This window comes from Erpetoichthys calabaricus, chromosome 12 (genome assembly GCF_900747795.2).
Source record: "Erpetoichthys calabaricus chromosome 12, fErpCal1.3, whole genome shotgun sequence".
Classification (NCBI taxonomy): domain Eukaryota; kingdom Metazoa; phylum Chordata; class Cladistia; order Polypteriformes; family Polypteridae; genus Erpetoichthys; species Erpetoichthys calabaricus.
In genome coordinates this window covers 135,005,611-135,032,454 of record NC_041405.2, presented here as the reverse complement: position 1 = coordinate 135,032,454, position 26,844 = coordinate 135,005,611, and the positions used below count along the sequence as shown (strand labels likewise).

Genomic DNA, 26,844 nt, shown 5'->3' with positions numbered 1-26,844 from the left:
ATATAAATTCCCTGCTTTGATACTGATAAAATTAGTCCTATTCATATGCTTTAAAAAGTAGAATATTTCAGTAGATCTCAAAAGTTTATTTCAAAGAATTAACATTTTTTAAACTAATGAAAATTTTAGTTTTTATTACACATTTAGCATAATCAATAAAACAAATTTGCTTCCCACAGACAGCAATAGATCTGATTGCATATACAGTAATCCCTCGCTATATCGCGCTTCGCCTTTCGCGGCTTCACTCCATCGCGGATTTTATATGTAAGCATATTTAAATATATATCGCGGATTTTTTGCTGGTTCGCGGATTTCTGCGGACAATAGGTCTTAATTTCTGGTACATGCTTCCTCAGTTGGTTTGCCCAGTTGATTTCATACAAGGGACGCTATTGGCAGAGAAGCTACCCAACTTACTTTTCTCTGTCTCTCTTGCGCTGACTTTCTCTGATCCTGACGTAGGGGGATTGAGCAGGGGGGCTGTTCGCACACCTAGACGATACGGACGCTCGTCTAAAAATGCTGAAAGATTATCTTCACGTTGCTATCTTTTGTGCAGCTGCTTCCTGAAACGACATGCTGCACTGGTGCTTCGCATACTTAAAAGCTCGAAGGGCACGTATTGATTTTTGCTTGAAAAACAAACTCTGTCTCTCTCTCTCTCTCTCTTTGTCTGCTCCTGACGAGGGGGTGTGAGCTGCCGCCTTCAACAGCTATGTGCCGCGGGTGCTTCGCCCTATTGATTTGTTTGCTTTTCTCTATCTCTGTGACTTTATATGCTCCTGACGGGCACTCCTTTGAAGAGGAAGATATGTTTGCATTCTTTTAATTGTGAGACGGAACTGTCATCTCTGTCTTGTCATTGAGCACAGTTTAAACTTTTGAAAAAGAGACAAATGTTTGTTTGCAGTGTTTGAATAACGTTCCTGTCTCTCTACAACCTCCTGTGTTTCTGCGCAAATCTGTGACCCAAGCATGACAATATAAAAATAACCATATAAACATATGGTTTCTACTTCGTGGATTTTCTTATTTCGCGGGTGGCTCTGGAACGCAACCCCCGCGATGGAGGAGGGATTACTGTATAATGGATTAATAAAATTACACATTTTTATTATTTTTTCTTATTTGAACAAAATCTAGAGAACATCCATAATTTCTATACCGACTTTGGATGCGGGGAAGCTTTTTCATTATTAGGACCTGGTTATGAAACACTATAAAGTGATACAAGCAATTACATTCTCAATTTTATCACTATCAAAGAATTGTCTGCAAGTTGCTTATAACATCACCTCCAGTACCTTTTGTCATTCATTTTAAACATGCAATTTAAATATGGAATTCTATTATTAAACCTTTTTTTGTTTGTTTAACTGTTGAGTTCTTTCTTTCTTAGCTTTTTATCTAATAATATACAGTAGAATTGTAATTTTCCTTAATAAATGTTTCAGGTAAGGCAATAAGATAACAAAATATGTCAAATAAAGTACACTGAAGAATAAAAGACAGTAACTCCTCATTCTATTATTAAAAATTTCACTTGATGCTAATGGATACAATTTTAATAATGCAGAGTTTAAGTCTACTGACCAAAAACGACAGAGCTACTCTACAGTGTGATCTGTGTAAAAATTAATGTCAGGCATATTACTATCAAAAACTGGACACAAACTAACACCAACGCATTTAGACTATTACATTTTAGTTGGGGAGAGGGGTATGGTGCAATGAAGTAAAAAAAACCTTAACACATGCAAGATCTTTAAATAAGACACTGCCTCCTGGAAAAAAAATCTACAATTTCTGCTTTTATATTCCAGATCATAATGAACTAGTGAAATTGTAGAATACAAATTTTTCCCTTTTTGATGTAATGTTCATGACTGATACACAATTTAATGTTAACAAAGAGTTATAAAAGTAACAATGCGGCGCATTAACACCTGTTTAGATTTCACAGAATATTCCACAAAACTGTTAAAAAAGGCATCCTGCTCAGGCCTTGTTCATAGATTGCATCCAGTGCTTTCAGAAAGGACCCTACCTCTCCCACTGTCTCAGTACTACAAAAACACCTTTGAGATTAGGTGGGACTGACTTCTTCAGTGAGATCCTATTAAGTCGTATGAGCCAAAAATGCTTCTAGCACCCATTTTTAATCTTTAAAAAGACAATTCTTTTCAGACCTCTAGCCAAAAACATCACATTTCACACCTACAAAAATGTGGGCCACCTGGCTCTCCAAGCATGACAGTTATTTCCCAGTGTTGGCCCTCCTTCAGATGTGAACATGGGTTGCTGGAATTTGAGCTATCAGTTCTACTTCCTAACTAAAGAAGATCTCCATCAGCTAGATGCAGATATGGCTCTCTTAGCTGTGATGCAGCCAGCATGTGTACCACATCTTTCTCTCTTAGCACACACTACCAGTTACATATTTCCAGTTTCCTTACTCCTAAATAAATGCACATTCTTTTCACCAATTGTTTGGCTCCTGCCTTATAATTAACATAAGCACACAGCAACTCCCAAATAATGAATTACCGTATTCTGCCTTTTCAATCTGAGCTGGTTGACGGCAAGAGTCTCTGCAAACTCCAGCTGCTCGATCTCTTCAATCTTCTGGTTATATATTCTTATTTGTTCATTTATAATCATTTCCACACACCTGTAACCATAAGTCAGACTCGGTGAAACTTCCTGCTCACTTCTTGGTAAAAACAATCATGAAATTACATATAATTTTATACATGTACATATATGCATACACACATAAAACTATGATGTATATAAAGAAAAAGAAACCTTACATGGTTGTCTTGGCAATATCTTTCATGCTCATCAGGGGGTCTTCATTATCTGGGCAGCGAAGAATACATGGTGCAAAGACAATGGCCAGGGCATTTGGTGACATGCGATTTGATTCTTCAAACTTGGCCACTCTATAAGTTTAGGATCAGATGACAACAGAAAGCTGTTACTGGTACAAATACATTAGAAAGTGATGAAAAGCTGTCTTCTTACTGACCACTTACCTGACCAAGTGAAAAACCAGCCTCTCTAGGGTACTGTAGTGGGCAGGGGGTAGCTGGCCCAGAGTTCTGTAGATGGTCTGAACCTGTTCCTGCTTCTCTGGCAGATCTGTGGAAATGGAAGCATGGATTCTTTGATGGGACAGACACATACATACTTCTATGTAAAGTTTGGAGACCTCTGTTCAAATTGCTACATGCAGTTTACAAAAAAGAATGAAAACAAACAGCTAAAGCAAGACTGGAAAGACTAGCTACAAGAAATGCTTGGAAACTGATTTCTGCTAAGGATATTACAAAGTGATATTACAGGGTGATCAGTCTTTTGGACAATACACATTAGGTTTTATATTTATTTCTTCTGACAGGGTGATCAGTCTTTTGCACAATACACATTAGCTTTTATATTTATTTCTTAACAGTTAAATTTAGCAAGCAAACAGAAATTGTTCATTAAAATTTGCAGACATTGGACATATTTAAATTTGTACCCAACTAAACCAGAGTTAATTTTATTTAAGAAGTACAGTCAATCACTGTAAACTTTGCTGAAAATTACAATCTGGGATGGGAATCTTACCAACAGCATGAAGAAAGTCATTGTAAAGTGCAAAGGTCATCAGGGGCTCTGGCAGGTCACGCAGCCATTTCTTCAAAACGCCTGCAATAGCATGAATAGGGAAGCCTTCCAAGTTGACTTTGGTGGGATCTATTGAAAAACAGTAATACAGTACTTAATTTGTGATTAGAAATAGGGTAGAGTCAAGGGTGGTCTTCAGGACACCAACCTGACTCCAGAAGTATTTGCAGTTCCTTCATGCGGTTTGTAGTGCCAGACTTTCGGTAGATGCCTTCAGTGTAAAGCCCATGGATCTCTACATACTCTAGTAGAACCTGCATGACTACAGGAACAGGGTTCTTGTCACTGGTGAGGGAGCAGATGGAAATACCAAAGTGGTGTGACTCTGGTTCACCCTGAAAAGTTTAAGATAATACAACTACATTTAAGCAAAGGCATTAACAGCAGAATCAGTGAGTTCACAGAACACATACAAGCTGCGTAAACTGCAAGTGGAGGAGGGTGCTTTTAATTCTCTGAGATAAATGATAGTCTCTGCTTGTTTTCCAGGAAGAAAGCTGATTCAGGTTTAGAAGTAAAGTCAAGCTTCTTTTTTACTCCTTATATACTAATTTGCATGAGATTAACTATTGAAGGCATATACAGGAAACTGTTTAACAGATGTTTGTTTTCATGGAAAGAGTTCCAATATTTTGTGGAGAAAAAACACTTGTATACAGTAATTTAGAGAAGATGGGAATATGAAGTTGGATTCTTGTTGGTTAGGAGTACTTTCTGGAGGGTGAACTTTGTAACTGAGAACGAGTAATTAGCAAATCATTCTGTTTTTATGCGAAACAAAAATAAAAAGCTTGTTTATATTACTTTTTAGCACACAACCACCTTAGATGTTTTTGGTTAAATACTCAACATTCATATCCTAATACTAACCTTTCTTCTGCAGCCTACTGGACACTCACTCTGAATCTTGCATTTGCATTTTTTGTGAAATGCCATCTTGCATGCTGTGAATAAATCAAGTAGTTAAAAAAGGTTGTTTAATTGTGTTCTTATTTTCAACAATTGCTCTTGCCTCCTGGTTTTAGTGCAATAAATACTTACATCTGCACATCAGTGCTTTTTCCATGACCCATATGTATGATGTACACCATTCACAGGACTGTACAATGCTTACTTGGTAGCTGATTAACGTGTGGCCCATGTATGTTTCCAGCTAAAAAAATACAACATCACAATAAAGTCTGAATGATCCATCTCAAATGTATTGCTCTTCAATAAATACTCTACTTGTTTCTCTTGACATATACAATAGTGTAAACAATAATGAAAATAGCATATGTTGATCTTATATTGCAACATTATTATTAAGACAAGTCTAATGTGAACTCATACTTACAGACTTTTCCTTCTTTCTTCTCCTTTTCTCAGCTTTCGTGGACTGAAAGGGAAAGTCTAGTTAGTTAAAAACAATATTGTACACAGTTATGAGGGTCTTCAAACTAATCCTTCATAGGATCCTGAGTGGCAACATTCAATCAAATAAATGAAATAAATGAAAATAGTACATTTATAGATCTATAGGGTCATTTTGTAGTCAATACTATCACAGATTGTAAATGTAACATACTTTGGGATCTACTTCTCCTTTCTTAACTTCTCTACGAATGAATCCATCCAGCACCGACTGGAATAGGTTGGTTACCAGTTGAACCTCGGTTTTTTGCTTCTCTCCAGCTAAACGGACAACTTTTTTCTTATAGATCTTCAAAAGTTCCTTGTAGGATAAGCTCTGTTTCTGAAACAAAAATAAACAGATTTAAATCGGCCAGACAGCAGTCACAGTATGCCCAGACATAATACTCAAGGTGTTCTTCCAACCCGAGGCCCTTGAAAGATCCATCAAAAGACAAGAATTTCTTACTTGTACAGAGTATATGCTCTTGAGAGTTTCACGGAACTGCACAGTTGCTGTGATGAAAATATTTTCAACTTCAGACAGCTTTATTCCTCGAGAACGCAAGTCATTTACCTAGAACACAACACACAGGTGCTAAGGACAGGGCAGTGCTTCCACAACTGATCCTAAAGCAGAAATGCTAGATATCTAACACCATACATAACAGCAGTGCTCTTCACCTCAGCATAGTTTTTTTTTTTTTTTTTTTTTTTAAAAAAAGGCAGGTCTGTACAAGTATAAGTAAAGCCATCTTCCTAAAAGGATGACAGTGCAATGGACTGCCAACTCTCAATTTTACCACACCTCACCTGGTTGCCCAGAAACTCATCAAGTTCTTTCAACTCATTGCTGTTAGAGATCTCACAAAGCTTTGAATCACCCCACTGTTCTGACACATTGCTTATCTTAATGCTGCAATTCCGCCTCAGTTTCAGAGTGGCAGATTCTCCAGGATGTGGACGAGGTTGCTGATGTTGGGGTCCTGGTTGAGAGTAGAAATCATAAAAAAAAAAAAAAAAAAACAGGAAAAAATGGTTCAGTAAATTAAGCAGGGTAAGATATTTCCCTACTGTGGAATATGTTGACCACGAGTAGAAATCATTAAAAAAAAAAAAAAAAAAAAAAACAGGACAAAATTGTTTAGTAAATTAAGCAGGGTAAGTTATTTCCCTACTGTGAATATTTTGCCCACTAGAGGTCACTGTAACACAATGAAAAATTAGCGTCACCAGGCAAAAGAAAATGGATAGTCTAGAACTGCAGTGGGCTATGCAAAATGAAAATTGTACTTTTGGTAGGATAAAGGATGGGATTGATAAGATTGGCTTTCAAGAAGTGCATATGACCTCTCATTAGACAGCAAGGGAACAGACCTATTATGGATGTATGGATTTGGAGCATTTAAGAAGAAAAAAAAAAAAAAAAAAACAGTCAAATGAAGACATTGACATGCTACCCTGGATGGATGGATAGACAGATAGATAGATAAGGCACTATATGATAGATAGATAGATAGATAGATAGATAGATAGATAGATAGATAGATAGATAGATAGATAGATAGATAGATAGATAGATAGATAGATAGATAGTTTTTCACACCACTGTATTTATCTATCTATTTGCCCCCATCCTGATTTCTTATTCTTTTGCATGTTTGTCACACAAAATGTTTCTGATCATCAAACACATTTAACCATTAGTCAAATATAACACAAGTAAACACAAAATGCAGTTTTTAAATGATGGTGTTTATTATTTAGGGAGAAAAAAAATCCAAACCCACATGGCCCTGTGTGAAAAAGTAATTGCCCCCTTGTTAAAAAATAACCTAACTGTGGTGTATCACACCTGAGTTCAATTTCCGTAGCCACCCCCAGGCCTGATTACTGCCACACCTGTTTCAATCAAGAAATCACTTAAATAGGAGCTGCCTGACACAGAGAAGTAGACCAAAAGCACCTCAAAAGCTAGACATCATGCCAAGATCCTAAGAAATTCAGGAACAAATGAGAACAGAAGTAATTGAGATCTATCAGTCTGGTAAAGGTTATAAAGCCATTTCTAAAGCTTTGGGACTCCAGCGAACCACAGTGAGAGCCATTATCCACAAATGGCAAAAACATGGAACAGTGGTGAACCTTCCCAGGAGTGGCCGGCCGACCAAAATTACCCCAAGAGCGCAGAGACGACTCATCCGAGAGGTCACAAAAGACCCCAGGACAACGTCTAAAGAACTGCAGGCCTCACTTGCCTCAATTAAGGTCAGTGTTCACGACTCCACCATAAGAAAGAGACTGGGCAAAAACGGCCTGCATGGCAGATTTCCAAGACGCAAACCACTGTTAAGCAAAAAGAACATTAGGGCTCGTCTCAATTTTGCTAAGAAACATCTCAATGATTGCCAAGACTTTTGGGAAAATACCTTGTGGACCGATGAGTCAAAAGTTGAACTTTTTGGAAGGCAAATGTCCCGTTACATCTGGCGTAAAAGGAACACAGCATTTCAGAAAAAGAACATCATACCAACAGTAAAATATGGTGGTGGTAGTGTGATGGTCTGGGGTTGTTTTGCTGCTTCAGGACCTGGAAGGCTTGTTGTGATAGATGGAACCATGAATTCTACTGTCTACCAAAAAATCCTGAAGGAGAATGTCCGGCCATCTGTTCGTCAACTCAAGCTGAAGCGATCTTGGGTGCTGCAACAGGACAATGACCCAAAACACACCAGCAAATCCACCTCTGAATGGCTGAAGAAAAACAAAATGAAGACTTTGGAGTGGCCTAGTCAAAGTCCTGACCTGAATCCAATTGAGATGCTATGGCATGGCCTTAAAAAGGCGGTTCATGCTAGAAAACCCTCAAATAAAGCTGAATTACAACAATTTTGCAAAGATGAGTGGGCCAAAATTCCTCCAGAGCGTTGTAAAAGACTCAATGCAAGTTATCGCAAACGCTTGATTGCAGTTATTGCTGCTAAGGGTGGCCCAACCAGTTATTAGGTTCAGGGGGCAATTACTTTTTCACACAGGGCCATGTAGGTTTGGATTTTTTTTTCTCCCTAAATAACAAAAACCACCATTTACAAACTGCATTTTGTGTTTACTTGTGTTATATTTGACTAATGGTTAAATGTGTTTGATGATCAGAAACATTTTGTGTGACAAACATGCAAAAGAATAAGCAATCAGGAAGGGGGCAAATAGTTTTTCACACCACTGATAGATAGATAGATAGATAGATAGATAGATAGATAGATAGATAGATAGATAGATAGATAAACAAACAGAAAACAAGATTAAGATGTTAGTTAGATTGAGTAAACAGTGATGAAAAAAATTATACCAGAAAGTGAAAAGGCAAATTAACTGGAGGAAACTCTTAGAGACCAATATATTATTGTAAGTGTTTATTAATTTTAACCTTCAACTGTAGTTTTCGAGGCTACACACTCTGCCACTATTTGAGAGAAAGTCATCTCTGGCTCCTCAGGAGTCTGCAGAGCATCTCTGGGTGTTCGCTTGTCCTTCTTTAGTATCTTGCGAAAAAAACCGGTCCTGTAATCCAAGTAATTGAGCAGATGCTCTAATTATTTTCTGCAGCTATGGACAGGATTTTCTTATCACCATTTACAGAGTCATAGTCATGTTTATGGCAGCCACAAAAATAATATTAGTCAGTTCTAGTTTTAAAACACTAATTTTTGTGACACAAAAAAGATTAATCAGCTCAGCTTCTTTAACCTGTAAGGTCATGACAATTACTGCTTCCTCATGAAATTCATACATTTCACTTTTCAGTTCAGCGTACCACCCACTACTTCCCATTGCTTGCTATCCTCCTCCCCTGCAATAATATCAGCATCCCACATCAGACAATATAGATATCACTGCAGTAATAATTACACTTCAGAACTATAAATACAACTTTAACAAGCATTCTAGTGGTCACAGTAAGACATACAATGAACATGAAGCTGCACAAGTTGGAGTAAACATACTTGGTGTCTGGTGGAAATGGATTAGGATGCTGGGGAGTTGTTGGTCTCTGTTCGTTTTCATCCCTCTTTTTCTTTGGGATGGAGGGCATTGCTCCATCAGCAATACTTCCTGAGGGAATCTGAAAAGTTACAATAAACAGATTCTAAAAAAGAGATAGCAAAGAGTTCAGCTCTACAGCTGTAGATCAGAAGGCCCAAAAGTTAATATGGCAAACACCAGTTAGTATCCCAACACCAAGTCTCTGAAGAACTCATAGCCAACCCTTGGCCATGCTGAATATGACAATACACCATGTTAACAGCTGTCAACTTCAAAATTGTCAGGAAAGGATCTTTAGGTTATACATACAGTGATGAGCTCCACTCTACTTACAGAAGAATCTTAAGTATAGCTTGAGAGTGCCAGCCACCTTCTCAACAGCTATCAAATTTGACAAACACACAACTTTAAAGACACCAAAGCTGCGCTGCCTCACATGGGCTCCTCTTGTACCTGCATGCTGGGGCTGGGAAGTAAATAGGTGGCAGGTAAATCAGGGGTGAGAAGTGGAAGGGGAGAAGGCCAGTACTCAGTTTCTTCCATATCCAAGTCTCTGTGCACCAGCTCACTGCGAATGTGAGCTAGCCTCCGCTTGCGATGTGTGCCTAGGGCCTGAAGGGAGGAGCGGGGGATCAGGGAGTAATATTTTACATTGTAGAATATCCCAATACACAAAATAACAGTCATCACCTTATGAGTGTCAGAAAATAGTTTGTTCAAAGTGCAAACTAGACAGCATTGACAATGCAAGCAAAGGTTAAAGCAAACAGACTCAAAACAGCTACTCTTTTTTTTCACCAGGGAAATGGTTTGAACTTAAAAGTTCAGTATTTTTCAAACCAAAGGTAATTCTTCACAAACATGGTACATGTGCATTTGCCACACAAAATTGTGCACTAAAGTTAAGCATTTCATCTATAAATTAAATACATTGGCCACACATTGTGCTTTACATTGTAGTCTATGGGGCATGAAGGTACAGCTTAAAAACTTACTAAATACATCTATTTTTCAAGCTAAGACACTTTTTGAGTATTGATGTACATCTTGCGATTACACACACATTGTAAAAATTTATACAGTATGTTATTTTTGAACAAAACACACCAATATAATGACATTAAACCAGTTGTGCATGATAGCTCTGCACTTAGTCTTCCAAAGCAACCACCTTTCACCTCCTCATGCGTGTGGTTTCCTCTCAAAGACCAAATCACTTTTCATGGCACAAGGTTGGTTTTGTTCCGATTGACTTCCATATTTATGTGAAAACTCACACACACAAATAGAAAACATATCCTTACCATGAGAAAAATAGCATCAAGAGTATGTGATAAAATTATTAATTTTAGATCACTTTTATTGTCACAAACATGCATCGGAAACACGGAAGACACAGATCGATACTTGACAACTGTCTTGGCTTTAAAAATGGATGTATTTGGTATGGTACTTTCTACATATTAAAAAATTACTTCCTAACACACCTTCGCCTGGCAAATGCATACATACTTGGCTTATGAAGCAGTAACTTTGACTGAAAAAATATAGAACTTATCCTTTAAGTAAGTGAGATTTTTCACACCTTTGGCAGGGGTTTTGGGGTGGGAAAGCTATATGCTAATGATACCCATACAATATATGTTACTTGCAAAACTGTGTCCATAAATTATATTATTACAACAAAAAATTATCTAGTAGTCACGGTTCAGGGATCAGCAACGTTGAGGCTCTAGAGAATGCAGCAACGTGTAGGAATCTAATCGCAGTGGCTGATGCTTAACCAAAATTTAACAATACAAAGTGTAATTTCTATGATTTTGGCCAAGCTACTCTGTATACACTACCAGACAAATGAATAAGGATTTCTGCCAAGTCCTGGCCTTGCTTACTTTTAATGGCAGGACTAGAAGGCAAATTGTTCTAATACTGTAGTAACTTAATGCCTAGTATTTTTTGGCTTTAGGGTATGGAGGTATATCTTGGAATCAAATCAATAGAAAGGTATTTTGAAATGTGAATAACAAACTAGTATATGAATATGAATAATTAAAATGTCTCTAAAAATATATCAATTTTGTTGCTTATTTCTTTATGTAAATGTTTAAATTATTTTAGGACGCCTTTATTTCCATATTTTTAAATAATTTTTGTCCTACAGTATTCCTACATATTAGTGTGAATGAATTCAATGAAACAAAACAGATTCTGAAACATCTGGGACATATCTGTAAGCCTGCTCATTTGTAAGCAACCCAAGGGCAAAGATTTTTGATATATACTGTGGTTATAGGTGTACAGAGACAGAAATGTGTCTTTTAAGCTTTGCCCTTGTGAGGTGAAAAACACCCTCATTTTGTCATTTAAGGATTTAACAGCATGTGGGGGATGCCAAATAAAGAACAGTTTTCTTATTTTTCACTGTATACTCTGTTGACTACACATTTAGTTTACTTCAATACATTTTCATTGCTTGCATTCCAGTTCTTCCCACTCCAACACCCAGCATTATTGTTATCACACACTGGTAAAAGGCAAAGTGCTGTATGCCATTGTTGCAGCTACCAGCAATCATTATCCATGTTGCAGTTCCTTAGATAAGTGCTCATTACATATGTAGATTTTCCATTTGTAGAAGATGAACCACATTTACCTCTACATTTTCACTACAGCCAGCATCAAAGCATATAATTGTCTGCTTTTAAATAACCCTGATATCAGCAACATGTTCACTTTTTCTTCAGACATCTTATGCATATATATTTAAAGGCAAAATGAAATGTAATCATACTGTTTTATATCCTGATTTGTCACTGATCGGTTCATCTTGTCTACTTCAGTGAACAAGTATTACCTGTGACTTGGGAACACCAGTAATAACAATATGAATCATCTCAATGCTATAGAGAATAGCAGAAAAATATTAAAGTCATGCTCAGTGACCTGCATTAATGAAATATCAAAAACGCAACCAAGCCACTGTGTGACTGAAATTTGAGGAAATTTATAAGCAGATAGGACTTGGCTTATAATTTGTACATGGCTAAATGTTCATAAGCTGAAGGACTAGTTACATAACTTATTAATTCATCCAAGCAAGTGGCTATCCCAATAAGCTGGGTGCATTGAACCACAACTTCCACACTTCTTATCATCAAACTAAGGGTCCATACATACTCCAGCGCTGTAAATTTCCTGCGTTTTATACAGTTTTTCAAGCTTTTCAATGGCTATTTGCAAGCATTTTCATGCTTTTTTTCTGTGTTTTTCAGGCACTTTTCAGGAGTTTTGAAAGAGTTTCTTCATAGTGTTTTCATAGAAGCCTTCTGAAGGGAAAATATAATTGGTATCATTTCCATTTTGTAGGTTGTGAGGTGCTGTGAGATGACTGCTGTTTAAAGAATGACTTCTATATTGCTTTTAATCCCGGCTTTAATCCTGGTGATCACAGTACTGAAAAGGCGGTGTTGTCAGCATTGTGATTGCACAACTTGGGTTCACCCTGTTCTGCAGCAAAGGGAGTCAAGTACAATTATGGACTCTCCATGAAGCAAGCAGCAGCTTGAAAAATTCCAGGAGTACACACAAGTGTCGATAAGCATCTAAGTAGTGATATGTGTTTAAAATAAAATAAATTATTGCTGCTGTCAGCATATCATGATGCAAGTGCATCATCTGGTTTTCTGGTAATATCTAGCCAGGAAGGGGTTATCATGTGCAGTGTATAATTGACTCAAAAGAATTGAACATATGTTATACTCATATACATTTAATCCTGCATGTGTGGAGGGATAAATTTATTCTGCCAAGGTTATGGTCACTAGGAGACCATGATTATTGCAGCGGCAATGGGTGTAATGGAAGAAGCAAATATGCTGAATAGTGTCCCAATGCTTTTCATTCACATAGTCAAACAGGTAAGAGTGTGCTGCATGCAATGCAACAAAAGAAATCGATGACTAAAGCATCTATTTGGTTTTAGTTCAGTTATTTGATGAAGATATTTTGAAACAGTGTGATCTGGTGGTGCATCGGCCAATGCTCACCTGGGGCTCATGCTGGGGATGGACGTTATTTACTTCATGAAGGACTAAATGTATTTTCTTAACTAATAAGTAATACTGATACATTCTCTGTATTCAGTGTTAAAACAGGTAATAAGACTCAGTTAAATACACTCACTAATACTAAGAGTTAAATAAATACACAAGGAGAGAACAGTATCCTTATAGTTTTTAGCACTGGGACCAGGGGCTGGAGGTTGACAGAGTTCAATGAACCAAGATGATAACTGGTACACATCTAAGAGTGCTAGTCGTCAAGAGTAAAAAACAGCGCTTGCTAACCATAGAGCTTTGCATCGTCCTTGCCAAACTTTCTCTTTCCATTTCACAATGTGATCTTGTCTCTTTACCTATCCAGGACACTGCCCATTTTCCGCCATCTGCCCACCCTGTTGGTGAGATAAGCTTTACCTGTGGCCTGTCAATTACTTCTGCTGCATCCTGAGTTTGCATAAGGCCCCATGACAGCTCAGCACAGAGCATACACAATAGCACAATATCAATAAAAATTGATAAAAATAAAGTAAAAGTGTTTTTGTGAATTTCGTGTTCCTGCTTTTGCGAGGGGGTCTTACCCCCAAAATATTGACACATAAAAATGTCTTTTCTTAGCAGATACCTACTGCACTAGATATACCATCCAAACAGATTTCAGCTTTTTAACTAAACATGACTGAAGGAGTTCAGAAAAGGGCATCCATATCCAGAACTTGCAGATGACTCCATCATTGGGAGTCTTCCACAAGATAAGGACAGCCATGGATCTGTTGTTGATAAGTTTGCTCAGTGGTGTTCTTCTTTTTACAGCTAAATATCTTTTAAGACCAAAGATATAGTTGAAGATTTTTAGTATATCAACATTAATTAAAAGGGAGATCATGGACATGGTAGCGCACTACAAATAATTGGGGGCAATCATTAATAATAGACATTAGTAAAATCTTTGATCTTAACACAGAATAGATTTAAAAGCAGGGGCAGACAAAAGTGTTCTTAGAACATTCAGTTTTTAAATAGACAAAACCATAATGACACTTTTTTCTAAGTATTCCTTTGAATCTGTTGTTACATTTGCTTTATATGTTGGTTTGGCAACAAGAATATAATCTATCCAAACAACACTGTAAAAATTAGCAGTAAAATTGGTTTGTAGCAAACCTCTGCTACTGAATTGCATTATAAACAGGTTAGAAAGCAGTAGCATTTCTAGGATTTACAATCAAGTAATCATATTATGAATATTATTTTTTAAATAAATTGTGTAACTATTGTATATTCCTACAAGTGACGTTAAGACTCATTTTTAGCTTAACAAGAAATGGGAGATTAGGAGCTCATACTGAACAGGTGAATTCCCAGATATTAATTCCTCCAGGAAGTCAAAACAGAATCCTCCAATAGTGGCTAAGGTCAATGCAGCAAAATCTTCATCAAAGTCTGAGCTAAATAAAGGGCTACTACACATGCAAATGACTTCCAGCTTTCGGAACGGATATTTTTTCAGAAGAAAGCTAGCCGACACTTTTTTAAAAAAAAAAAAAAAAAAAAAAAAATGTTTTATAAATGGTTAGCAACCATGTGGTGATCTGGGTTCACTGAAGACACTACAATCAGTTGCTGGGATCAGAATGGGTTTAGTCATGATTGAACCTTTAGGATTATCTTTGTAGTGTATTATGCAAGACTTGGTAGGAGAAGCTGAAGATTAGCATTATATTTGGTAATGCATACATACTGTGTAGTGTTTCCACACACTGCATGTGAGTACGCATTTGTCAAACAAAACAAAATTACGGGATTTTCTTAAGAAACACAGTTTTATTTACCCTGGAGTGTTAAAAAGATGCACATACGTTTAAATAAATGAGAAAGTTGACAAACAGTGGACCTTGTTCAATACAGGGACTGACAAAGCATATAAAGCCAAAACTGCTTATAACTGCTTTAAAATCTCAACACTATGGAAATGCTGCTGCAGGCTAACATAAAAATAATCATGTTTTTTATGAAATTCCCTGCAGTGACCGAAAACAAAAGTAAAACAAAAACAAGAATATGGATTTTACTTATGTAACATTCACAGTAAAACTTGATATCATTCAGTCAAGCTGGTGTTAAAACATGAATGCAGTAGATATCCTAAGTCTGTAAAAATGTCATAAATCTTATGGCAATATAGCAAGTGTGAATTTAATATGAATTCTATGTACACATATATGGCAAATAAAGTTATATTATAAAAACTGTTGAAAATAAATTGAGGTACATTATGCTGACTATCTAATACACTAGTGAGGCAACATCTGGAGTATCATCAAATTTCAAGAAAGGCACAGCTGTACTTGAAGCTGTGTAGAGGAGAGCAACAAAGTGCATTCCAGAACTTAAGAACATAGCCTACTTTGAACAAACTCAACAGAATTAAACTTGTTTAATCTCAAGCAAAGTAGACTACATGGCGACCTAATCTAGGTCTTCAAAATCCTCAAAGGCGTTGATAAAGTCGATTTAGCAGAATTCTTCCAACTAAACAGTGAATCATATAGTAAGGCCACCAGTGGAAATTAGCTTGAAAAATATTTAGGACTGAAGCCAAGAAGCACTGTTTTTTTTATTTTTTTTAAATACGTAAAGAGTTGCAGGAATATGGAACAAACTATCGAGTCATGTAGTTAAAGGGGCAGCCTTGACAACCTTTTAAAAAGTATCTGGACGAGATATTGAAATAGCTTAGTTACAGTTTTAGCTAAACGAACAAGCCTGATGGGCTGAATGGCCTCCTCTCATTTGTTAAATTTCTTATACCTCTGCTTGTGCATGAGCTACAAAAAAAAATAGAGACACGGAGAGTTAAACAGAGAGTTGTGAGCTGGCTTTGTTCTTACCTCTTTGTTGGACAATAAGCCCACTGCACCGTCTCCAGAATGTCGTCTGTCTGTCAGAGGAGCAGGGCTCTCCTTATTCCTACAACAAACAAAAAATACGAAAGAATTTTTAGATTTATTAGAAAACAATCCAAATTCACTCAAACTATATGTGACAACAAATAAACATTATATAAATGATAAACTTATGCTAATGCTTTTATCTAAAGATACCTAAAAATCAACATTTCATAGTACAGTTCTGCTCATGTTTCTAAAATATTAATTCCACCAGATAAACTGATTTCCTTAATTTAAATCTATTCTCAAGTGGGCCCTGAACCATCAGCCTTATGCAATACATTTAATTATTTTATCAACTAGACCAAAATTACAGCCATAAATACAAAATAAGTTTTTTTTACCCAAAATGCTCTGGTGTCTCCACCGGACCTCCTTCCTGCTTGCTCCGTTCTCGCCAGCGCTCTGCTTTGTTCAGTAGCTCTGCCTGGTTAGAGTATCGCTGCAGTGCACTGCTGTTGGGGCTGCTCGGTTCCTTGCAGGATGTCTCACTGCTCCCTATGGTATTGAGAGGCAAAGAGTTGGGTCTAGGTAAGATGCTTGGGCTTGGCTTGCCATCTTTCTTCCCAGGAGAATCCTTTACTTTCACTTCAATATAAATGTACTGGTCTAGCTCCTTGGAGTCTGTTCTGACTGGCTCCTTTTCACTGAAAACTGTATTGGGCACATGTTCTTCTAGGCTGGCACTGGATGCCAGCTTGTTTTGCAGCTTGTCATGCTCAAGGCCCCTTTGTCTGCGCCGCTCTCTTTTTTCCTGATTACTAGGATGTCTGTCAATACTCTCAGTAGAAAGGCTTTTCTGGGACAGCAGAGGGGTCTTTCTGTCTTTCTCATCTTTAAGGTTCTCAGTTGGTTGCTCTACCTCATTTTTGGGGAACGTTTTATCCATCATTGGGTTAACTGGCTGCCACCTTTCAATCCCTCCAAGATGCTTGTCCATTTGCAACTCAGCTGCCCGCGCAGTCTCATTCTTGCTGGAAGTTCCATTTTGATGTTCTCCTTCATTCTTAGCAGAATGCTTGTAGATTTGCTGCTCAGCAGGCCTCCCCACCTCATTAATGGGTTTGATTTCTTTTGTGGGCTGGGTACTGTCCTCTTTTGCTTGGATATTGGCACGTAGCTGTCTCTCTGTCTCCCCAGCTTCTTGCTTCTTTTTAAGTAGGTTACTGGCCCTGAAATTGATAAAGATAGATTAAAAAAAAAGAGAACAGTATAGAAAATTAAAAATAAAGCAGGAAAATCTAAAATGTACCGTTCTCGTGCAGAGCGTCCACGGGCTATAGCTTGAATCTTCAGAACTGTTTGCAGTTGCTTCTGGTATATCATTCTTTGACGGTAACCACGCCACAAAGTCTGGATAATCCTTGCTGCTGTATTCTTCTGGTAAAAGCGATAGGTACGCCATTCCCTCTGGAAACAGTGATTAAAAATAAACTTCATGCAAGGGTTTCACTGAACATACAAGACAGTTTATATCACTATAGTAGAGAATAATACCTGAATGGAGATAGCTGCTCTCCTCATACACTGAAATCGCCTCCTGTCCAGTATGGCACGGAACCAGCGCTGAAGAAAGATAATCTTCTGAATTACCTCATTGTGAAGAATATCCTGCAACCTTTGGCGCTCGGATTCCTTCATGAATACCTGCAAATACAAACAAGAGAAGATGGGCAAAACCTAGACATTATTATGCTTTGTTTCATGCTTCTGTTCATAAACTATGCAACATCAATAATCCACTGTACCACAAAAAACAAAGTCCAAACTTCAACAGAACAAACCTTGGTTCTTCCTATTTGGTAGTTGTTTTTATCTAGTTCCATTTTTGTGAAGAGGGCAGAGATCACATCTTGGGTTGCTCTGGAATTCTTCGGCAGTAGGACCCGGAAATGATCAATAAACTCCTTTTATCATAAAAAAATATGTCATTGATTCTACTGTCACCTCACATTTACTACTGTCTCATCTGAAAGGCTCAACTTACCTGAAATGTATATTTGGCACTATACCCAGAGCGCCTGATTCGAACCGTCTCTAACATCCCTGTGTAACGCAGCTGTTGCAGCACTAATGCCTCATCAAAATAGAGTTCCCTCTGCAAGGAAAAACATACATTTCCCATAAAAAGGTCTATAAAAATTCACTCTCTCTCAAGCCTGGCATTGTTTACATTAACTGAAATCACTCGTCAGAACTTTGTCACTTCAGAGTTCACGCTATCCCCTAAATCTACAATTAACCCAAACTACTTTTGTATGTCTTGCCAGAGTAGCCAACACCTTTAATCCCTTCCCTATTCTGCACACAGATTCAGTTACTCATATCTCTGCCAGTCAAATTATTACATAACTATGCATGCCCGATAACCCTTCATCCGTGCTCATAATAATAAAATGTGATACTACCTTCCCCGCATTTGAACGGATGCATCTGATAAAGAAAGGTTCTGCTTTGCCTAACGTTTCCAGCAATTTACTTAGTGATGTCTGCAAAAGAAAAAGGATGAGATGTTGCACTTGGATTTAGTCTCTTACTTGCAAGAAGCTGCATGCCAAATAGCTGTACATAGTGCCCACCTGGAACTGTGCACTGATGCTAGGGGGTTTCTTCTTCTTGTGCAGGTGTAATAATGCCTTAGTGGTGCGATCATAGAGTGTCATGCTGACAATGTGCTTCAGAGACTGAGAATCCAACAAGTTCTGTGGAAATTATGCAGACACAAATGCTCAAGATAACTGAAGGAGCACCCATATATATTGCTCAAAATAATTAAAGGAACACTATTTAACCAGAGTATAGCATCAAGTCAGTGAAACTGCTGGGATATTGATCTGGTGAGTTAAGTAGCAGAGGGGGTTGTTAATCAGTTTCAGCTGCTTTGGTATTAATGAAATTAACAACAGGTGCAATAGAGGGGCAACAATGAGACGACCCCCAAAACAGAAATGGTTTGACAGGTGGAGGCCAATGACATTTTTCCCTCCTCATCTTTTCTGGCTGTTTTTTCACTAGTTTTGCATTTGGCTATGGTCAGTGTCACTACTGGTAGCATAAGGAAACACCTAGACCCTACAGAGGTTGCACAGGTAGTCCAACTTCTCCAGGATGGCACATCAATACGTGCCATTGCCAGAAGGATTGCTGTGTCTCTCAGCATAGTCTCAATGGCATGAAGGAGATTCCAGGAGGCAGTTACTATAGGAGAGCTGGACAGGGCCATAGAAGGTTCTTAACCCATCAGCAGGACCGGTATCTGCTCCTTTGGTCAAGAGAGAGGGGGTTGTTTGAGCACTGCCAGAGCCCAAAAATGACCTCCAGCAGGCCACTGGTGTGAATGTCTCTGACCAAATAATCAGAAACAGACTTCATGAGGGTGGCCTGAGGGCCCGACGTCCTCTACTGGTCCCTGTGCTCACTGACCGGCACCGTGGAGCTTCACTGTCATTTGCCATAGAATACCAGAATTGGCAGGTCCACTACTGGTGCCCGGTGCTTTTCACTGTTGACAGCAGGTTCACCCTGAGCACATGTGACAGACGGTTATGCTGCCTGTAACATTGTTCAAGCATGAGTCAGTGATGGTCTGGGGAGGCATTTCCATGGTGGGATGCACAGACCTCTACAGGCTAGACAACGGCACCTTGACTGCCATCAGGATGAAATCCTTAGACCCATTGTCAGACCCTATACTGGTGCAGTGGGTCCTGGGTTCGTCCTGGTGCATGACAATGCCTGGCCTCATGTGGCGAGTGTATGCAGGTAATTTCTGGAGGATGAAGGAATTGATACCATTGACTGGTCCCCACGCTCACATGACCTAAATCCAACAGAACACCTCTGGGACATTATGTTTCAGTCTATCCGGCGCTGCCAGGTTGCACCTCAGATTGTCCAGGAGCTCAGTGACGCCCCAGTCCAGTTCTGGGAGGAAATCCCTGAGGACATCCGTCGTCTTTAGGAGCATGCCCCACTCGACATTGTCAGGCGTGCATTCAAGCCATACAAACTACTGAGTACGATTTGGAGTTGCTGCAATGAAATTTTGGCAAAATGGACTAGCCTGCCGCATCATTTTTTCACTTTGATTTTCGGGGTGTCTTTGAATTCAGCCCTCTGTAGGTTGATAATTTTCATTTCCATCAAATGATGTGGCATTCTTTCATTCCTAACACATTACCCAGTCCATATCAGTATGGATATCCAGCATGATTTTTTTCCCTTTGAGATCTGATGTGTTTTCAAAGTGTTCCTTTAATTTTTTGAGCAGTTTGCATTAAAATGACAGGCACATCCAGAATACAAAAAAATGCTGTTACATACCTTAGGAATTAACTGCTTTTGCTTGTTTGTTCTGCTTTTCCTATTAAGAAATAATATTCAGAGATGTTTACCTGAAGTTGAGATTAGGTTTAGAGTTGTAAGTATAAGTTGTAAGTTCTTGTAGTTAGTGCAGAAAGCCATGCATTATGTGAATCATGCTGTTGAAGTGACCAGGCTTTAGGTACCCAAGAGGCCCAGGCACTAGCCGACAAATGTCTAGTGAAAGACAGGCTCAATCATCCACAAACAAACCAGGCTTCCATTGGCTAGATACATATGTGGCTGTAAATTACCGGTCTCTAACCGACTCAACACTCCTCCACATTTTCCTCTGGTTGCCTAATAACACTCATCATCTTTACCTCAAAATCTAAATACCTTTGCTCAACATGACCCAATCCACTTGATATCCTGAATTCTCAACTGATGCAATTAAGAAGCACACCTGCTCCAGCAATGTTCACTCAATTCTTCCTTCCTTTACCCAGTAGAGCAAAACCAAATCATACATGCTTCTAAACAGCCCCACGACATCAACCCATTTATATGCAGTCCACCATTTTCTTCAAGCCAAATACTTTAATAATGCTCCTTGTTTCTGTGACACTATGACATGCCCTAATACCATTTAGAAGAAAGCCCAGAGCCCTGAACACATAATGAGGGATTTGTGAGATGTGACTCCAGATTAATAAACTTTACTAACTGAAGAAGTGAAGAACTGCAATTAAAGAAAAGGCTATAGTTGCTTGTTCACATCGCCAAAGCAGCTCCATGTATATCATACTTAAATGTGCTATTGAGCTGAGATGCATAAATCTGGCTGAAAGTCAGATGAGCGCCATGCACTGCTGTACAGGTCGACCATGTATTGTGGTCATGGGTGGGGATCTGCCAAGCAGTAGTTCAGCAGCTTCACTGGGGCTTAAACTCACTGATCATGACTGCGAGGCTGCTGGGTTCGTCTCCATGAACGTAGAAACTTGCCGGGATCTTCACTGTCCAGCTGTAGGCCTCTAATACTTTTCATGATTTGAGCATGCTGATCTCTGATTGGTGCCCAGAAGGACAGAGAACAAAGGGTAATGGGTTAAAATAAAGAGAAGAAAGCAGACCCAGATACCAGTTACAGGAAAGTATGCACCATGATCCCAGTTAATTACATTGACTCAGAGATGAGTGACAAGAGAAGAACCCTACACCAGTTTTGTAGCGGCCTAATGGGTAGTTTAACCTCTCATGCACATATATACTTACCTGTACACCTCTGCATTTTATTGAGACATCAACACAGACATTGTGTGATGGGCACAAGTGTAGACAGATAGTAGAAATTTAAAATCTCTCACGAGGACCAGGACAGAGAATGTGGGGGTCATAACAGACATGTATGACTAATGGTAAATACAGGAAACAAAAAGAAAACAAGTCTAAATCCTGCAACAGATGGTATGGCCCACACGGAGCTCTGATCTAACCATCACTGAGCCAATCTGGGATTACTTGCAGAAACAGAAGCAAGGCTGACAACCAAAGTCTGCAGTGGAGATGTGGAAATTTCTCCAACAGAAACGTAACAACCTACCGTGCAAGGTCCTTCAGAAACTATATGCAAGTGTACCCTGTCCCTTTCTCAGAAAGTACACTTCTGTTATTTTGAAGGCAGAGGGAGGCCACACCATGCACTGATTTAATTTTTATTGGTTACTGCACTATTTAGGATGTTTATTAATACACATTAATGCCATTATTTTTAAATGCATTCCCACTTTACAGCACTTTTTCACAAGTGCCTAAGCCTTTTGCACTGCATCAACAAGGTCTCTACCAAGGAGAAATTTGCAGTGCCTTAAATAAGTACTTCAATATATTAAATTAAGAATTGTTCCATAAAAGAAACACATAGAAAACTTATCAATTTGCTAGTATTCATACCCTCATAACAAAAAGGCTAACTCCCTCTTGCGGAGGTTCAACAGTCTTCTTCTTTCAGCTGCTCCAGTTAGTGGTTGTTACAACGGATCATCTTTTTCCATATCTTCCTGTCCTCTGCATCTTGCTCTGTTACACCCATCACCAGCATAGGTCTTCTCTCACCACATCCATAAACCTTCTCTGAGGCCTTCCTCTTTTCCTCTTGCTTGGCAGCTCTATCCTTAACATTCTTCTCCCAATATACCCAGCATCTCTCATCTGTACTTGTCCAAACCAATGCAATCTCACCTCTCTGACTTTGTCTCCAAACCATCCAAGCTGAGCTGACCCTCTAATGTACTCATTTCTAATCCTATCCATCCTTGTCACACCCAATGCAAATCTTAGCATCTTTAACTCTGCAACCTCCAGCTCTGTCTCCTGTTTTTTGGTCAGTGCCACCATCTCCAACCCATATAACATAGCTGGTCTCACTACCATCCTGTAAACCTTCCCTTTCACTCTTGCTGATACCTGTCTGTCACAAATTACTCCTGACACTCTTCTCCACCCATTCCACCCTGCCTTCAGTCTCATTTTCATCTCTCTTCCACATTTCTCAATACTCTGAACTGTTGATCCCAAGTATTTAAATTCCTCCACCTTTGCCAACTCTACTCCCTGCATCCTCACCATTCCACCAACCTCCCTCTCATTTACACACATGTTCCTACTGACCTTCATTCCTTTCTTCTCTACAGCATATCTCCACCTCTCCAGGGTCTCCTCAGCCTGCTCGCTACTGTTGCTACATATCACAATATAATCAGCAAACATCATAGTCCACGGGGACTCCTGTCTAATGTCATCTGTCAAGCACCACTGCAAATAAGAAATGGCTCAGAACCAATCCCTGATGTAATCCCATGCTGAGGTTCAACAGTGGGGTAGACATTTTCCACAAAAACAAAACAAGCATAGTTTGGTTTGAACACTAAGCGGTATGTGTGGCATTAATCTAACACTGCAAATCACCAAGTCCAGGTTACACCATTCCCACTGTAGAATGTGGTGGTGGCAGTATCGTGTTGTGGAGGTGCTTTTCAGCAGCAAGGATTGACAATATGGAGAGGACTGATAGGAAGGAATGCTGGAACATACAAACAGATCCTGGAGGCTGCCAGAATGCTTAAACTGAGGAGGAAGTGTGCATTTTAATGGGACAATAAACCACAGCAACAATGGAGTGGCTTAAAATGAGAACAAAAATGATGTCCTTGAACTACGTAGTCAGAGTCCTAACCTTAATCATATCTGTGACAAGACCTAAAAACTGCTGTTCACTGCAGCTCTCCAACTATAACCTAGCACAGAGCTTGAGATATTTTGAAAGGAGGAATTGGTAGACCTTACTCCATTATATTGTGCAAGACTAGTAGAGACTTGTCCAAAATGACTAACTGCTGCAATAGCTCTGAGAGATGGTTGAACCAAACATTGAAAATGGTTAGGGGATAACTACTTAGAAACTTTTAATTATTTATGTTTCTCTTAACAGGTCAGGCTCAGAACATCTAGTCACTACTTGCATATTGATTGCTTCAGTAAATGTCAAATTATTTAAAAATACATGCTTTGTTTTTAAATAAACGAATAACAGAAGATGCCAGGATACTTAAGAGTGCAACTGCCAACAAAACTGGTTAACTTATATAATTATAATTAACTTGCAATGAATTAAAACCCTTTGTTTCCCTAAATTGTGATCTGTTTTATTGTATATCTTAAGCAATGAGAAATGAATTTACATTTTTCATAGCTATTTACTTTATTTAAAACATAGCTATTAGTTAACAGCTTTACATTTCTCAAACACAGCATTAAGTACTCTCATTAATGATAAATTTAATAAATTTTCCAAAGACTTAAAAGTTGCAATTTCTCCTACATAGAACTTTTTTTTCTAATTTAACTTCATTTTTTTCCTTTAATTGTTTGAGAAAAATGATGCATACAGAACCTAGTATTTTCCCTTATTACCTACCAGCTACACCTATCGTCTCATTAAGTTGTAGCTTGCCACAACTGCAGGGATGTTACCCAGTCTACCTGAATCTTTGTTATGCAGAAATGCACCAATTTCATACAGTATCTGGTTTCTACAGCCATACAACATCCCCAGTGAAGACCAGACTCTTTCTCATTTTTCTGTTTTTATCAGAGGTTTGCAGCCTGCAGCACCTTCCTGTCACATACATTAACAACAAACAAGCTGGATAAAGGAGGAAACTCAATAAACGCCACATGTAGGCAACAAAACAGTTCTTTAGCATTACACACACACAAACACCACATTATTTTTACTCAGAATAAAAATGGTGCTATGACAGTCTGTAATGAGCCATCTGCTACATTATTTAGCACATGACTTGCTCTCTTCCTGTCCTGGTACTCCTCTTGTGAAAGGTTTCCAAATCAATACAACCTATTAGTTCAATGTACATCGTACCTCTTTTCTAATCCGTCTGCCCTCAATGTCTGTATTGCACATGTCTCTATAAGTAGACAGAGGAGGTTGGAGATCAGATCCCCAACCCTGAAGTGTGAGGCCACTTACTTCTTATTGTCATAGTAAGTAAAGATGTCCTCAAATGCCTCTAGAGGTAGCTCCTCAGACTTATCAAAGGAGAAATCGAGAAGCGAGCAGCGGCTGTGGAGGGAAAAGGTAACACTTCTGTCAGGAGTAAGGGGGCACAGATAATGTATTTCGGTCTGACTGACTAAAGAAACAAGGGAACTCGAATAGTGGGTGGGGGGTCCATGGTGCAGAGTGTCAGGACAATGAGCCCTTTAGTCTCTTACACCTAGATTTTATGTTTCCATGCAAATCGACAGAAGCTAAACAACCTGTATACTGTAGGCTCCTCCTTACCGATACATCTTCTCAATGGGTGTATTAGCTCTCTTTAACTCTCCAAGTGGTATACGGGAGCCTCGTCGTACAACACCTATATTAAAAAAAATGTAAAAAGTCACAGATTTTGCACTTTTTTTTTTAGCAAGTGTCTTTCAACTAATCATTACCTGCTTACCAACCGCATACCACAAACATAAAACTGGATAATTCAATATACCTGCTGTCTTGGCAGCCCAAGCTCTCCCAGCTTCCTGAAAAGCTGCTATACCACGAATAGTGGCTCGAAGGATTGACCAGCGGAACATTGCTACTGGGTCCATGCCAACAAGCTCACGAATGTAGGCTCGATCACTGCTGCGGAGAAGTGCCACAATATCTGGTCTCATGTAGTCGGTGTTCTTCTCCCTGAAATCCTAAACAAGCGAGCATGAAATCAATGATTAATTAATGAATTCAGCAAATAAATTAAATCCCGCTAATGACACTGTGTGACTGTGAGCAAATCACTTGACCTGCTTGTGCTGTAACTAGAAAACCAAAAGAAATGTAATCAATTGTATCATAAAGGTTATAAGTCGCCCTGGATAAAGGCATCAGCCAAATAAATTTAATTGTGCAAGTGCATAACTATTGCAATTTCCAAAAGCATGTTCTTTAAATATAAACTGGTACAGGCAGACTTTCAGACAGATCTGTGCTAAACTCTTTAAGGACTTGCCTTGATTTGGTATTTGACCTTTCCTGCAAAGTGGCGAATGATGAACGCTGGTTCCAGTACTGGTGTTGCCACAAAGAAACGATTGTCCTCATGCTGCTGCTTGAATTTTGCCAAAAGAGTCTCATTAGTAGCATGAGGAAAGCTGTGTGGGACAAGACATTTCTAAATGAAAAACAATGATCCAGCAGCCTAAGAAACAGGCTGGCTAGTTTCAGTTAGTGAGAATAATACAGAGCTTTTCAGTCTACAGTACTCAGGGAAGCTTACCAAATCATTCCCAATCAAGTATAGAAGTTGAGGAAGGGGGAAAAGACTGGCCAGATACATTTCATGTTAAACAACCCACCTTATTTAGGTCTAATTCAATCTCAGGCACTTACTTGCTTTCCTCATCGAGCAGATAGAAGAGGCCTGTAGGCTTCTTGCTAATCAGCTGGATGCAGCCCACATTGTCCGTGTAGTCAATGTTATGCCATGTAATGCCTTCACTCTTATATTCTTCCTGCAAAATTCATTACAGAGAAACAGTAATTGAGAGTGGGGTCTTTAAAATCAACAAGGATTAAACAAAGCAATGGTCATCCATATTACTAAACGACAATGGTAAACCGGATATGGACGCAGGGACCTGCCCGTGGACGCAAAAGACATAGTGGAACGGGAGAGACTACGCACGTGCGCAGGCGCCACACAAAGCCCCTCCCCCCCCCCATCCCCCCCAAACCCCGCACCAGAGCAAAACGGGAGAGACTACGAACCGTCAGAGTAGGAAACAAAGTAAAACGTAATAAAGAGGGTAAAGAAAAGGGACAAACACATGAAGAGCAGGTTACAGATCAAAGCCCCCCT

At 38.9% G+C, this 26,844-nt stretch overlaps 1 protein-coding gene across 9 annotated transcripts in view; it reads right to left on the bottom strand.

Moving 5' to 3' along the window:
- The window catches only part of LOC114662690 (unconventional myosin-IXb), a 99,545-nt gene that overhangs the window by 7,231 nt on the left and 65,470 nt on the right, over positions 1–26,844 (bottom strand). For 5 of the 9 annotated variants that reach the window (XM_051935099.1, XM_028816309.2, XM_051935095.1 and 2 more), the window contains exons 11-39: positions 26,376–26,497; positions 25,996–26,137; positions 25,495–25,690; positions 25,293–25,368; positions 24,978–25,070; positions 21,382–21,495; positions 20,447–20,486; positions 18,703–18,825; positions 18,532–18,612; positions 18,111–18,221; positions 17,908–18,030; positions 17,621–17,770; positions 17,376–17,533; positions 16,468–17,295; positions 16,064–16,142; positions 9,568–9,726; positions 9,075–9,193; positions 8,498–8,631; positions 5,884–6,056; positions 5,540–5,647; positions 5,246–5,413; positions 5,015–5,056; positions 4,720–4,831; positions 4,549–4,622; positions 3,827–4,013; positions 3,619–3,747; positions 3,042–3,147; positions 2,817–2,948; positions 2,551–2,674 (exon numbers count right to left, since the gene is read on the bottom strand). In XM_051935099.1, the coding sequence (XP_051791059.1) occupies positions 2,551–2,674; positions 2,817–2,948; positions 3,042–3,147; positions 3,619–3,747; positions 3,827–4,013; positions 4,549–4,622; positions 4,720–4,831; positions 5,015–5,056; positions 5,246–5,413; positions 5,540–5,647; positions 5,884–6,056; positions 8,498–8,631; positions 9,075–9,193; positions 9,568–9,726; positions 16,064–16,142; positions 16,468–17,295; positions 17,376–17,533; positions 17,621–17,770; positions 17,908–18,030; positions 18,111–18,221; positions 18,532–18,612; positions 18,703–18,825; positions 20,447–20,486; positions 21,382–21,495; positions 24,978–25,070; positions 25,293–25,368; positions 25,495–25,690; positions 25,996–26,137; positions 26,376–26,497 (4,203 nt within the window). The remainder of the gene's footprint in view (positions 1–2,550; positions 2,675–2,816; positions 2,949–3,041; positions 3,148–3,618; positions 3,748–3,826; positions 4,014–4,548; positions 4,623–4,719; positions 4,832–5,014; positions 5,057–5,245; positions 5,414–5,539; positions 5,648–5,883; positions 6,057–8,497; positions 8,632–9,074; positions 9,194–9,567; positions 9,727–16,063; positions 16,143–16,467; positions 17,296–17,375; positions 17,534–17,620; positions 17,771–17,907; positions 18,031–18,110; positions 18,222–18,531; positions 18,613–18,702; positions 18,826–20,446; positions 20,487–21,381; positions 21,496–24,977; positions 25,071–25,292; positions 25,369–25,494; positions 25,691–25,995; positions 26,138–26,375; positions 26,498–26,844) is intronic. The other 4 variants (XM_051935102.1, XM_051935096.1, XM_051935098.1 and 1 more) reach the window with 3 other exon arrangements.